Source organism: Rhopalosiphum padi, chromosome 2, assembly GCF_020882245.1.
Source record: "Rhopalosiphum padi isolate XX-2018 chromosome 2, ASM2088224v1, whole genome shotgun sequence".
Taxonomy (NCBI): Eukaryota; Metazoa; Arthropoda; class Insecta; order Hemiptera; family Aphididae; genus Rhopalosiphum; species Rhopalosiphum padi.
This window is the reverse complement of record NC_083598.1, coordinates 4,590,750-4,606,208: the sequence shown is the minus strand read 5'-3', so window position 1 is coordinate 4,606,208 and position 15,459 is coordinate 4,590,750. Positions and strand designations below refer to the sequence as shown.

At 26.7% G+C, this 15,459-nt stretch overlaps 1 protein-coding gene and 1 pseudogene across 1 annotated transcript; both read right to left on the bottom strand.

Moving 5' to 3' along the window:
* Nucleotides 1–1,617: 1,617 nt before the first annotated feature.
* On the bottom strand, nt 1,618–3,199 carry LOC132922684 (uncharacterized; annotated as a pseudogene).
* An 8,312-nt stretch (nt 3,200–11,511) lies between these two features.
* LOC132923457 (uncharacterized) lies at nt 11,512–14,654 on the bottom strand. Its single transcript, XM_060987455.1, has 4 exons — nt 14,028–14,654; nt 13,901–13,969; nt 13,681–13,773; nt 11,512–11,718 (listed from the first exon to the last, which is right to left on the bottom strand). Exons 1-4 carry the CDS (start codon nt 14,610–14,612, stop codon nt 11,593–11,595), a joined length of 873 nt encoding a protein of 290 aa, XP_060843438.1. The 5' UTR covers nt 14,613–14,654; the 3' UTR covers nt 11,512–11,592.
* Between the last annotated feature and the right edge of the window lie 805 nt (nt 14,655–15,459).

Genomic DNA, 15,459 nt, shown 5'->3' with positions numbered 1-15,459 from the left:
ATAAAAGTAATATTTAAATAAGTCAGATTAAATTTAAAAAATCTGGCATCTTTGCCTACTATCGTTAGGAAATGATAACATATACTAGGCGATGATATCATTTCCTTCCGATTTTAGGAATTGTCAACATTTACTAGGAATTGTCATCATTTCCTAAATGTCAACATTTCCGGTAACATATATATAAATAGAAATAGACATTAAAAAATCTTCATGGTTCTATTTATATAATTATATAGTTTATAAAAAACATAAAACAATACATTTTACATGAACAATTTTATTTAAATTATCATCAATAATATTATTTTATTATTGCTATTTTAATATTATGTATATTATGTTAAAATTTTAGTACTAAGCAAGCGTTAATTACAAACCCAATATAATACGTCTAATAAGAATAGTATTTTTGTTTATTTATATGTATATAATATTATATTCGTGAATATTTTATGAATGATTTGTAAAAAATAAAATATATTATAATGTAATTTATAATATAATATTACTCGTAATATCAACGTTTATTGAGGTTTTTAGAAAAAAATAAGTTTACCTAGAGACCTATCTCCACATCTATATTTTGATATTGGAAAACTTATTAAATGCCATTTTCCTTTAATTATACGTAATATAATTATATAAATAACATCGTTGGGCGTTGTTTAACACATTTAAATACTTATCAATTAAGACGTATAATCATCAATACATTTATATTTTCTTGCGAGTTATTTTAAACATTGAATATTTATAAATTATAATAATAAGAATATCCATTTAATACAACTTATAACTAAGGCTGGGCATTAACGAATTAAAAGTTAAAATTAAGTTAATACGTTAAGTTAATTTTAATGAAGTTAATCTCGTTACTTTTTTTTGAAATTAACTTTTAACTTAATATGTTACTTTTTTTTTGAGATTAATGTGTTAACGTCGAGTTTATTCAAAAGTATTTAAAATAAGTTAATTTTCGTCTGAAGAATAATGCAAGAATAATTCAAAACCTTAAAATTTATTTTAGAAAATTAGGTTTTTTGATAGCTAATTGGTACATAGATTTATCATTTTTAATTTTCCTGGTAATTTTCTTGAGCGTAAAGAAAAACTATCTAATAAACAAGATTATGTGTCTGGAATTTTTTATTTTTGAAAAATAGAAAATTTTAACTTTAAACTAAATTAATATCAAGTTAATTTTTAACTTAATGAGTTAACGAAAAAAATATGAGTAACTTTTAACATGATTTAACTTGATTCTTTTTAAAATAACTAAACTTAAGGAGTAAAAAAAAATCGTTAACTTGCCCAGCCTTGCTTATGACAAATGCGATTTCTTTACAAAAAATAACATAATACTAAAACACACTTACGTAGGTGCTAAAGCCTTAAAGTATTACTCATAATAATAAATTAATCTGTATGATATGATATCACGTAATATAATCCAAATAATCCAATACCCATTGAAAACAAAATTTCAAACAAATGTACGTATAAACGTTTAAAAAAATATAATATTTAAAATATCTGAGTAAGAATAATAATATAATGCTATAAACAGTAATAAATTAATATATAATATACGTGATTAAGTGAGAAGTTATATACTTATTCATGCAAGTTTAAGTACTCGAACTTTAAATATGAATGATACGCGTTGTTAAATTTAATCACGTATGGATGTTCTTTCATTTGTACCGATGTGGCCAATGTTGTCGTAAGTAATAAGAGAAACTGCAACAATAAAATTACATAAATTCTTTAGACCTATTTTACGTAAATTGTTAACTTAAAACACGTCTAGAATTTATCCGTCACATACAATAACGTATATTTTTCGACTATTCTATCAATAGACGAAAATAATATTTGTATATTATACTGTTTTCCGATTAGATTTTGTAAACGTTTTTTATTTTAAAGATTTTAAACTTTTTTTGATTAAAATTGTTTCCAAAATAGACAAAATAATTTCCGATAATATGTCGAAAATATACGTTTAAAACATCGTAAACCAATGAAAAACTAATGTTTATTCAACGTATGTCCTATTTTAAAACATCTATATTCATTTTCTTTATTTATTAAAAATTCTAATTCATGATTTATATACAATAAACGTATTTTTACTAGAAATAATTATATATCTACTGAGGCGGAACCTCATATACTAATACATTAGTTATAAGTACTTACTGATAGTACAAATCTCAAATCCATTTGAAAAAATCCATAAACTGTAATTTGATCCCATTCAAAAGTTGGTAATTGATTCATAAACATTTTAATCTAAGTAGTTGAGTAAATATAAATATATTATATATTAAAAACAAAGAATTCATGTAGGTAATATTAAAAATGTATTATTGTTGTAAGTATATTATTTCCAATGTTATAATCTGGACCAAAAATTATAATTACTTGTAACTTAGTATCAAGTGGTAGTTTTGAAATATGTATTAATCTTAGAAACGAAACTATTTCCATTTTCTGAAATTAAAAATCATAGGAACATATTATTATATATATTTTATTATTATTGCATTACCTTTGTATTTATCCAAGATACAGTGATTAGTAAAATCAAAACGAAGATGACGTGTTGTGAGCAAAACACAACGACCATTAAGATGTTTAAAGCGCTAAAGTTAACACTATTTTTGGACGATGAATATCTGGACATGTGTAACAAATAGTAAATATTCCGCAAAAGATCCAAAAAATTGAACACAAAGTAGAACAACATCACCACGCCGTAGCCCAGACTAAAGGTACGCAACAAATCGCACAGTTCGGCGTGTAATAACCGTATACTTTCTATCAACTGAGTGATTTCGGATTGTGTCGGTGTGTCGGCAGCGGTAACAAGTCCGTCGGGCAATCGCTTACAGAGACTATTCAACATGTCGAATCAAAATCCCAAATTGTGGAAATAGAAGTACGCCGTGGCGAAAATCACGAACTCCGTTACGCACGGTATTTCGAAAAAATATTTAACGACGATGCTGAAGTCAAATCTTGCCGGCGGCCACGTCAACAATGAACATATTTGAAGACTGATGTAAGACATGAGCACCGCGGCCAAAAATTTTTTCCAATTGTATTTTGTCATCGAACATGTTAGTTCTCCTAATACGGTCAGTGGAAGTCCGTTGACTTTTCCATCAAATTCGATTATGCCGTTGATCATCCTAAAACATTTTATACGATTGTAATGACGTAACAATAGAAATAAGAAAAGTACTAAAATTTAAAAAGATTAAAAGTAGGTCACGGCTTTGGTAATGGGTCTGAGGATTCTTTCCAATTTTTTTTGTGCGGGAAATTAAACCACTTATGAGATACTAATATAAAATTTATGTAAATACCTTCTTCCTTGTATATATTATAATTTATAACAAATAATAAAAATAGAAGCGTGACAAGGCAAAATAAATAATATTTAATTTTATTCTTTTAGAATGAATTTTAAGTACATTTTTATAAAATTTTATCCATTCGTATATAAAATATAATAATAATTAATTACTAAAATATAAAATAAAATATAAAAATACACTAAAAATGTTAAAAAAAAATGTAATATAAAAGTTACATTTTTTAATTCCTTGATGTGTGAAATTCATTTTGTGTTTGACGTGCAATATTTTCAGAAAAAAATGCAATTTGTATTCAAAATTCAAATCTGTTCCTTACTTATAACTTAGAATAATAAATAAATAATTTGTAATAATACTCGTACTTGATGATCCATATTTCGGAAAACCTCGCCATGACAATTATAGACCAAAATTTGAGCAACACAAGGTCTCGGAAAATAAACTTATTATTTAAATGGAAAATGTACGTAAACCATATCAATACGATCATTCGCGTTACTTCAAGGCAGTTATAAGCCATAATATTCGATGTTTTTATCAGTAATCCGCTTTCAAATGTATATGTTATGCTTATGATTCCAAAAATTTTTGATAACACTAAAAATGGCCTAAAAGCCACTATAAAAGATGATGTCATGTTTATAGTACGATGAAGATTTTCGTTATAATGTTTGTTATGCGAACTTGTGTTTGGGGTCCTATGGTTGCTTAGTCATGGAACCTAATATCCGTCGGAATGGTAAAATAATAACTCGAAGTTAAATGACAGAATAATTGTCACTTGGTTGACATTGTTGTTTGATTTGCGACTTCCACAATACCTATTAACTGCAAAATGCATAAGACACGCAAAGCTTATTCATTACCAATTCTACTAGTTTATTAAAAATGTTCATATTTTATTTGGTTGAATCGATCGAAATCATAATATTGAATAGTAGTTTATGCATTAAAATTTTAATTATTAATCTCTATATACCGCCCCTATTCACTCGTCGACGCCCAGACCGAACCGCTGGGTGTAGAGACTTGACATTTTGTACAGAGGTTCCTTGAGGAATAGAGGGGCGCACTAAGAAAGGATTTTTCAAAATTTTGATTTTAATGGGTTGAAATCGGTAAAAATAAATTTTCATATGTAATTTGTATATCTATAATAAATGTGATACTCACATAATAATAACAATAACAGTTGGCCGATAACGGGAAATACGGTACGGCACGGCAGTCCACGGGTTTCCTGCAACCCAACCATTTTTTTGTGTGTATATTTTATCTGCGTGTAAATATGAATTTTGTTCTGAGGCGTAAGACACCGATTAGCTCAATATTATATTACCTATTTATTATGTTTAAAGGCTGTGTGGTTATTTAATCGATTATTCGAATAATATACAATATGTTATATATTTTAACGAATGATATATAATAGGTTAATCGATTGAAAATATGCAACTCTAAACGGGACAGTTATGTAAAATTGATATGTCAGAGATATCTTCTATACGCCAAATCAGAAAACCAAAAATAGTTTTTAATCCTTACGCTAAATGTTAGCATTATAGGCGACCAAACTTAACACGGATGCATTTTGTACGGGCGACAAATAGTCTGTTAATTAATTTTATTATATTTTATTATCATAATATTTTGTCTATAAAAAAAAAAAAAAAATCTTTTGTCATTAGGCGAGGATCGAACCGTAACATTAAATTAACTGTTGATTAAAATCGACTAATTTGACATAAAACGGGTTTAATAACCATTATTTGTCTAAAACATATAGATAATAAAATGAAAAAAGAGATATCTCGGTTCTCGCTTCACTAGATCAGCAAATGCGTTTCACTACTGCAGTTAGCTAAAGCCGCATTTACTTTTCTAGAGTGAATCTGTTACACTCTCATCTCTTATATCGACGACGCCATCACTGACGTACAAGTGGTTCAGCTATTTTTATAGGTATTTAAACACAATTTTTTCGTTCTCGTGGTGACGAATTAAATAAACGTTTTATGTAAAACATATATACATATATTATATTATATATATATATATATATATACAACAGAGGCTAATAAATTATTAATTTATTGTCGTTACCAAATCTTATAAAAACGCATTCAAATATACTTTATGTTTTAATTGGTGAAATTCTTTATTTTTAAAATGCTTTTTGTAATTGTGATGAAACAGATACAGATATTATGTTATAATAATAGTATAAAGATAGTTTCTCTGTAATATAATTAGTAAAAGAAAAGAAAAAAATATAGGCAAGTGGATACCGCTCTGTTGTATAATATTTAGTGTCAAGCGTGTCACTAATATATGGGTGTGTTAAATTTGAATTCAATGATATATCGTTCTATAATCTATATTGGATAGTGTTAATTTACACATAAATGATATCTTTGAATTACATTAAAATGTCTAAAATCATTATTTTTCGTTTAAATATCTGATTTTGTCAATATTTCAACTCAAAATGTGTAAAAACAAAATCATGTACATTATTTATGAGCAATTTTTGTTCAAATTTACCTAAATTATATAAATTAGAAATTTCTATACACAATGAAAATATCAAAATATTAACTAATTTAATAATAATTATCACAAGGATTTGGAACTTAGTAGTATTTTGTTGCGTAATGAATATAGTTTATGTCGGGGGTCACCAATTAATATTGTTGAAGGGCCACATTAAGGATCTGAAAATGTTTCGAGGGCCATACAATTTCTAAGTACATATTTAGATTGTTTAAAAACCAATAATATTTAACAAAAAAAATAATTTACAATAATAACACATAATATAATGTTGTTGTAACTCTTATTGTCTGCGGGCCGGATAAAATGTGTTCGAGGACCGTATGCGGTTATAACTAGAAGTAATTAGTTAATATACCTTACAGTCAACACTAAATATTATAATTTTGAATACACGTAGAAAATTTTTTTATTTAGGCATTCACAAGTTATTTAATAACAATTTTTGAATTTTTAGTTTTTTTTATCTAAATGTTAAAAAAATCTGTATTTGTCGAACAATTTGAAAAAATAATAATGTAAGATTTTTTATAATATAATGTATTTTTGTAGATAGTTAAAGGCTATAAAATATAGGTTTCCCAAAAATAAAAACGTCATAGTATAATTTACTGTTATGTTTATAGATAAATTGATCGCAACTCACTTAGAGATAAAAATGGTGGTCATATTCAATTTTGAAATAAGTGTTTATAAGTGTACGATAGTAAATATATTTTTTTCTTGACTCTTTTCCATTACTGTAGATACTATACTTTGATTACTTATTTCTGGCAACATCACTATTATTTTCATAAATTATATAGTGGTAATCGTAAATATATTAACTACCTAACAGTTAGTTTCTGTGTTAATTATTCAATAAGTTATTATTAATAATTATATTATATTATTATTTATAAGTATATTAATTCTATTTAAACGATGCACGAAAATTTCGTTATATTTTAATGGATTATAGAGCACTAGCAATACATGTTGCTGTTATAAAATGTAGTAAAACTGTTTATGTATATGATATACCTTTGGTGTGTATAGTTGCGAATGGTACTTTTCATATATTGATATTTTGAGGTTTCAGACATAAGTTAACTTAGATCTAAAATTAAATTGCTTTTATTTATTTACAATAATAATTAACGCTCTCAAGGGATAAAAGTACAATTAGTTACTTAACATGTAAATACAATTTTGTATAGCAAATATGATTAATTACATATATATATTATATTAATTTGGTAATAAAATTGAAATTATTTAAGTTTGTTACTAGTCTAGACTAAGGAACGTATAGCTTATATCAGACTATTATTTATGTAATTCTTAGGACCAAAGAGAACACGAAAGCTAAATTAATTTATGGAATCAAATGCAAGGATTCTAAAACTAATACTTTATAATAAGCTGTATTTGTGAAAAACAAATAAATCCAAACATTTTTCATTTATTAGAATGATTACATTTTTTACCGTGAACTATAGGGAACAATATAATAGTAACTAAACCATTTTTTTTTTTTACAACAAAGAAAACAAACGTTAAAAAGTATGTATTGGACATTTTAATCATTAGTAATAGAGTTTGATTTAATGTTACAAACTAGTAACAGTTACTGTAACTGTGTTTACCTTAATAATTAAAAAAAATAACACATTTATAGTATATTGAAAAATTCAATGAAGTATTATAGACGTATCGACTGCATTTTTATTGAAATTTATATTTTAAACTTTGAGTGTATTATTTAATCATATTATTTATCTTCGGGTAATTATTAGTTGAGTAACCCTGCTACTATATAAATTGTCATTACCACATCGGCTCTACTTGTATTTTACAATTTGTGTATACATCTTTTGAATTCTACACAAGATTGCCTCTATATTGCCTACCCAATCCGCCGGCCTAACATTTACGTTTTGATGAAATACAATCGAATTGAAAGGCAATATAACGTTTGACTTACAACATACTGTCCTCAATCATTGTGCAGAATAAATTCTGGCATCTTAAATTTTTATATGGTAGTACATTTTTATAATATACATCAGTCATTTTAATTTTAATTTCGAATTATAATAATTGCTAGCACCACCACACGTCATATTACACGATCATTACTATGAAATATCATGTTTATATCTATAGTCCACTTCCATTCTAAACATGAATATATCGGTCAGGTATTCAAGTAAGTAGATAATATATCATTATTAATGACATGAAAATAATAAATATGTAAAACATTCAACATTCAACACTGATTAAATTACTCATTTTAAATTTAAGATACAATTTAATAAAGAATTGTTGTAATTTGTAATATTGTTTTGAGTATTGTTAAAATATTTTAGATAATGATACAAAAAAATATATTTCTTTTTAAAAGAAAAAATCTATAAAGATATAGAAACTACTTTATGTATTTTTAGTATTTACCTTTAAAATGAAATAGCATAATTTATAAAAAGTCAGTTTGTGAAAATAATTTATATCTAAACTTAGAAAACAAATAAAACAAGTGTATGATGTATACACGGTATTGTGTGTCTAAATCAAAATGCATGTACATATACATAATTATTAACTGAAAATATAATTTTCATAAAACAAAATAATTATTTACTCATAAAAATATTTTAAAATATAGGCATAGATGTTTCTAATAATCGAAAAAATACGATAGACTTATATTTAAGATTCTGAACGGAATAATGAATGTATTGATTTTACAATTATGTGTGTGTTTTTTTTTTTATTTTTGTGTCTGTCATCACGTTTTGGAGTATTAATAATGCTTTAATTTCTGACTTCACACCCTCTTTGAAAAGGAAATTGAATCTAGTTGGTACTTTGGTGGTTTAAAATTTCCAGTTGTTTTCAAAAGCGTCAGGATAAACTCTGAAAAAGTAACGGAAAAACGGAATTTTTATGCATCACCACTTTCAACATAATCGATTTTTTGATTTTGCTGTAACTCAAAAACAAATCATTGTAAGTACTTGAAATTTTCACAAAATGTTTATATTGGCGTTATCTATTAACGATTAAATTTTAAAATTAGTTAGAATTTTTTTTTAAACTATTTATAGACCATTGAAATTAAAAAAAAAATCAAAAATCGTTAGTCACAATTTTTGTTTATAAGCATTAAAAGTTCAAATGTTAACAAAATATGTCAAAATCGCGAAAATGTGCAAGGAATTATTTTGTAGTTGAAAATTCATAAAATTTTTTTTAATTTATATCTAAGGTTGAAAAATCCAACACAAGGTTCTCCATAATTTTTTCTTCAAATAACTGTAAAAAGAAACTTCAGCGTTAATATAGAAAAAATGTTATGAGCGTAATTTATTTTTTTACGAAATCACTTAAAATTACGATATATTAAAATTTAAATATAGGTAATAATATAATATATCCTACTAATTATTCTATACTGACAAATCATCTCCGTTCAGAATCGTTTTTCTTATACAATGATACCTGTCATTGCATTCAAATTTAACACATCCATTATAGTGACCTACTTTCCAATCTCCATCTCTACAATACATCAGAGTGATACTCACTTGCCCACCTATTTTTTAAGTTGGAATTCAATATAAATTACACGACATGTATATAAATAGTGAATAATCTGTTGAATACTTATGTAAGTATAAACGTACACTTGTATTTATACATATATTTTATATGAATTTTATAATTACGTAATGTTTACTTTTCAATACATTTAATGACAATGTTACTGGAATATATATATACAATATACATGCTAGGTGAATAAAAAAAAACTTGGTGGTAAAAAATATTATACTAAATTAACATACCTAGAATTAAGTATTTGTTAGTAATTAAAATTGTATTTTGTACTTCAAATAATTAAATGTAAAATTTTAAAATTATAATCATGGACAAATTATATTTAGTTATCTTAATAAATAATTAAATAAATATAAATATATTATAAATTTAATAAATATCAAGTTTACTAAGAATTGTTCTCTGTATTATGTAATGGATTATTAAATACGTATAAAATATGTATTTTCAAATAATTAGTACATATTTATTTGACAACTTTAAATCAAATTTTGACATATTATTCTTGTGAAAAACTTTACCATATACTTACCAGCAGGTAATGAATAATGATTTGATAAAAAACAATCTTTATTTACAAATTCTAAATTTTAGAATTCCATCCACTCCCACAAATACTTTTCAAAATAAAATAAATGTATTTAAAAACATTCTAAAAACACAGCTAATTAAAATTAAATAAAATGCAACTTACAGACACATGTTAGTCGCTATAACTTGCCAGTCAGCCAAAATTGACCAAAGAACTTTTGCTTTAGGTGCAAATTATTATTGATCTCTTTCATATAGTAATAATAACATATTATATTTTATTTTTTACAAAAATAAATTATTATTTATTTAACTATTTTCTATCTAAACGATGGCCAGTAAAAATCAACCATTAAAATTTGATAGTGAATACGAAATATTTTAAATATTTATTGGTTGTAAATAGATCAATGTGAAATCTGAAACTTCAAATGCACGTAGTAGATGACCACGACTTATGAGGGGAACATACAATTTACTACGTTTAAAGTGAACAATATTATAATTTTTAATTTTTAATAATGCTTCTATTATTCGATTAAAAAAAAAAAAAAAAAAAAAAAAAAAAAAAAACGATTTATTCAATAATCATGCATGGACATCGATAACTTACCGATTATCGATATCGATTATTATGCAGATACGTACAATTGGAAAAAGTCTGTTGTCCCGTGGTCTAAGCCCACAGGTCACACTAGTTCCGCTGATACCGTGCATGAGCATCCTGTTGAACGTTTACTTGATGATGAAACTCGACATACACACTTGGATCCATTTCGGAATTTGGCTGATGATAGGATTGTTTATATACGTATTGTACGGTATGAAGCACAGTGTCGAAGGAAGGAAGCGGATGGAAGAGCCGAAAAAGAGACCGTCGAGCGCGACGGCGGTACATCCGATTTCCACCATCAAGTTATAGAACACGCGTTAAGTGTATAATGGCGATGAGAACTTAACATTCCGTTTCAAACACAAAAATAAAAACTGACTGTCGTGCGATCGATGTTACTTTTCAAAAGACACATACACGACTTTCGGTTGAAAAATATTTACACAGCGGTAACGAGTGTTACCGTTAAATATTTTATAATTCAAATGTATAGTCATCATTAAATTTATAATTTCTTGAGTGTTCCTTAGAACGTTGAATATATTTTATAAATTACCATAATAAGAATGTCCATTTAATATTATTTATAACAAATGCTATTTATTTACAAAAAAATTATATAATACTAAAAACACACTTACGTAGGTGCTTAAGCCTTAAAGTATAACTCACAATAATAAATTAATCTGTATGATATGACATGACGTAATATAATCCAATACGTTAAGATACCTGTCGAAAGCAAAATTTCAAACACAAGTACGTATAATCAAATATATACGTGTAAACAAATATAATAATTAAAATATCCGGGTAAGAATAATTTGATGCTGTAAACAGTATAAACATTAAACTGTAATAAATTAAATAATATACGTGATTAAGTGAGACGTTATATACTTATTCGTGCAAATTTGAGTACTCGAACTTTAAATATGAATGGTACGCGTTGTTAAATTTAATCAAATATGGATGTTCTTTCATTTGTAGCGATGTGGCCAAAGTTGTCGTGAGTAATAAGAGGAACTGCAATAACAAAATTATATAAATTGTATAGACCTTTCTTACGTAAATTGTTAACTTAAAACATAATATTATGTATTATTTGTGCCTGATTTGATCCGTTACATAATATTGTATACATACAGTTATAAAATAATAATAAATTACATTTAGAATAATGTGTCTTGTTTTTGACTAGTTTACCAATCGATGAACACTGTAATAAAACAGAATGTCCAGGGAGGATTTACACATTACAATATATCCTGAAATAATGAAGATATTCATAATTCTGGGCTTAGATTTGCAGGGACAAAATCTACAAATATTTCATGTTAAAATTTATTTTTATGTTTAGGTAAAAAAAATTAAAGTTCACATTTTTTACTTAATGATTTTCAAAAAATTGAAGATGGCGATGTTTTAGGGTTCATTTTTCTGAAAATATTGACGTTTCAACATTTGAATTTCATTAATCTCCTGATTTTAAATGTTTTTTCTAGTTTCAAACTGAAACCGTTCGCCAGCCGAACTAGCGCGCGGGCCACATGTTCGACACAATGATAGTACTAACGTATTAAATAATTCACAGTTTTTTACAAAACTAAAAGAAAATATTAAAAATCGGGAGATTAATGAAATTAAAATGTTAAAAAGTCAATATTTTCAGAAAAACGAACTCTACAAAATGGCTATCTTTAATTTTAGAAAATAATGAGATAAAAAAATATATTTTTTAACTTTTTTACCAAAACTAAAATGAATAAATAATAAAACATTTGTAGTTCTTGTCCCTGTGTATCTTATTAAAAACCCAGAGTTATTATATCTCAATTATTTCAAGATAATTTACAATGGCTAAATCTTCACGAGACACTCTGTATCACACTATTTTCCGATTAGATTTTGTTAGCATTTGTATTTTAAAGATATTATACTTGTTTGGATTTTCAAATAGTTTCTGAGGGTGTTTTAAAAAAATTAATTTAAAACATCATTAACCAATGATATAACTGGTACTTATTCAAATACAGTGGTCGCCGCTTAATGTAATCACTTTGGTAAGGGACATAATTGATGATATAATCCGATTAATAACACTAAACGAAAGTTGAAAAAAAAAAATAAAAAAAAAATAAATATGTAATGTTGTATCAAATTTAATACACACATAGTTATTAACAAAAATTATTATTTATAAATAATTATAATTTATTGCTATTTAAATTTTAAAGTTTGTGGGTAGATATACAAAATTTAAAATTGTTAAAAAAATGTAGTAATGTTTATTTTTTTCGTATCGTTAAATGATTATTAATAAAATGTTCATATTTATAATGTAATTCAAAATTTGACAAGTGATGTTGCATTTCTCTTTGTAATACTCGTAGGGGCTCTCTCATTCCAAATGAACGTGTATGTTTTTCAGTAGGTATACGTTTGTGGCTAAAGCTCAATTTCTTCAAGTTTATATGTCTCTAATATAGCATGTAAAATAACTTCTTCGGTAAAATTTGATGTGAAGGAGTGAAGGTATATTTTCATTTTGAACCATTTTGAACCAATTTTTAAAATCTAAGTCTATTTCTTCATATTCTTCTTCTTCCTCCTACTCGATATTTTCTGCAAAACCTCCATGTTTAAAACAATCTCTCGTGCATAATGTTGACTTTATGACCTCAAACTGATAACATTATGAGGCGTATTGATTATAATAACCGACATAATTTACGCATATACGTGTACATCCGACCCGTACTTATAGTTTTAGATAACAATAAACGATTGATAACATTAACCGTGATTACAATAAGCGGCGACCACTGTAATACTCTATTTTAAAACCACTATATTTGTTTATTTATTAGAAGATCTAGTTCAAGAAGTATATACATAAACATATCTTTCAATAAGATTATTACTACATATGTTACTCTACATTAAGGCAGAACCTCAAATGCTAATACAAAATTTATAGGCACTTACTGATAATAAAAATCGCAAATCCATAGGAAAAATACCATAAGCTGTAATTTGATCACTTTCATAAGCTGATAATTGATTCATGAACATTTTGATCTAGAAGAAATATTTATAAATAAGTTACATTTAAAACAAAGAGTTCATGTGGGTAATTTTAAAACAATTATTATTAAGGTGAGTATATTATTTTCATTGTTATCAACTGGACAACAATTATAATTACTTGCAACTTAGTAACAAGTGGTAGTTTTGAAATATGTATTAATCTTATAAATGAAACTATTTCCATTTTCTGAAAATAAAAAAAAAGACAGGAAAATATTATTATATTTTTGATTTTATTATATTACCTTTTTATTTATCCAAGATACAATCATTAGTAAAATCATAACGAAGATGACGTTTTGTAAACAAATCACAACGGTCAATAAGATGTTTAAAGTGCTAAAGTAAACACTATTTTTGGACGATAAATATCTGGACATGTGTAACAAATAGTATAAATACCGCAAGAGATCCAAACAATTGGACACAAAGTAAAACAACAACACCACGCCGTAGCCCGAACTAAACGTACGCAACAATTCACACAGTTCGGCGTGTAACAACCGTATATTTTCTATGAACTTGGCGATTTCGGATTGTGTCGGTGTGTCGGCATTGGTTACGAGTCCGTCGGGTAACCGCTTACAGAGACTATTCAACGTGTCGAATCTAGATCCCAAATTGTGGAGATAAAAGTACGACGTGGCAAAGATCACGAACTCCATGATGCACGGCATCTCAAAAAAATATTTAACGACGGTGCTGAGGTCATATTTTGCCGGCGGCCACAGCCACAATGAACATATTTGGATGCTGATGTACAACATGAAAATCGCGGCCAAAAATGTATTCCAATTGTATTTCGTCGTCGGACAAGTTAGTTCTCCCATTACCGTCAGTGGAAGTCCATCGACTTTTCTATCGAATTCGATTATTCCGTTGATCATTCTAAGACAGTTAATAAAATTCTAATAACGTAACAGTAGAAAGAAAATAAATACTAAAATATAAAAAGGTTAAAAGTAGGTCTCAGCCTTGGTAATGGGCCCGGGTCTGGGAATCATTTCCAACTTTTCCTGTGCTGGAGAATAAAACCACCTACCAAGTATTAATATCAAATTTACGTAAATACCTTCTTCCTGATGTTTGGAAGGCTGTTGGGTCGTGTATTCGAGAATATGATCAAGTACGCCGTGTATAGAATTTATAAATAAATTATAATAATAAAATAAATTATATTAAACCTAATCATGCACCTTACCTGATTCGCAGCTATAGTATTAAGTTATTAAATAATATAGTTAAGTGCACTTGCTAAACACGTGAATCCAAATAAACGCGACATTATTTTAAAGAGGTGAAGTTGTCACTCGCAATATCCGGTGTTGAGAGGTGTAGTTTATGTGACTGGTGCTCGTGCACTGGTGAAATAGACGACATGTCCATGGCGACGACCAGAGAGTGGCTGACGACTTCATAAAATACCTCTGCGTTTCCAAGGAACTAACTTTATCTTTGGCGGCAAAGACCCTAATTCGTCCATTTTCTCTGATGGCACACGCGAAAAACACACGTTTTGTGCTCCGTTGTCAATGTGAATCATTCCTTTCATCACTGATAAAAGATTTTTTATTCAAATTGACCATACAACGCATATTATAACATGCATACGAAAACTCGACCTATTTAATCTGGTATATAATTATGATATGTTAGCCTATCATAAAAATAGTACAC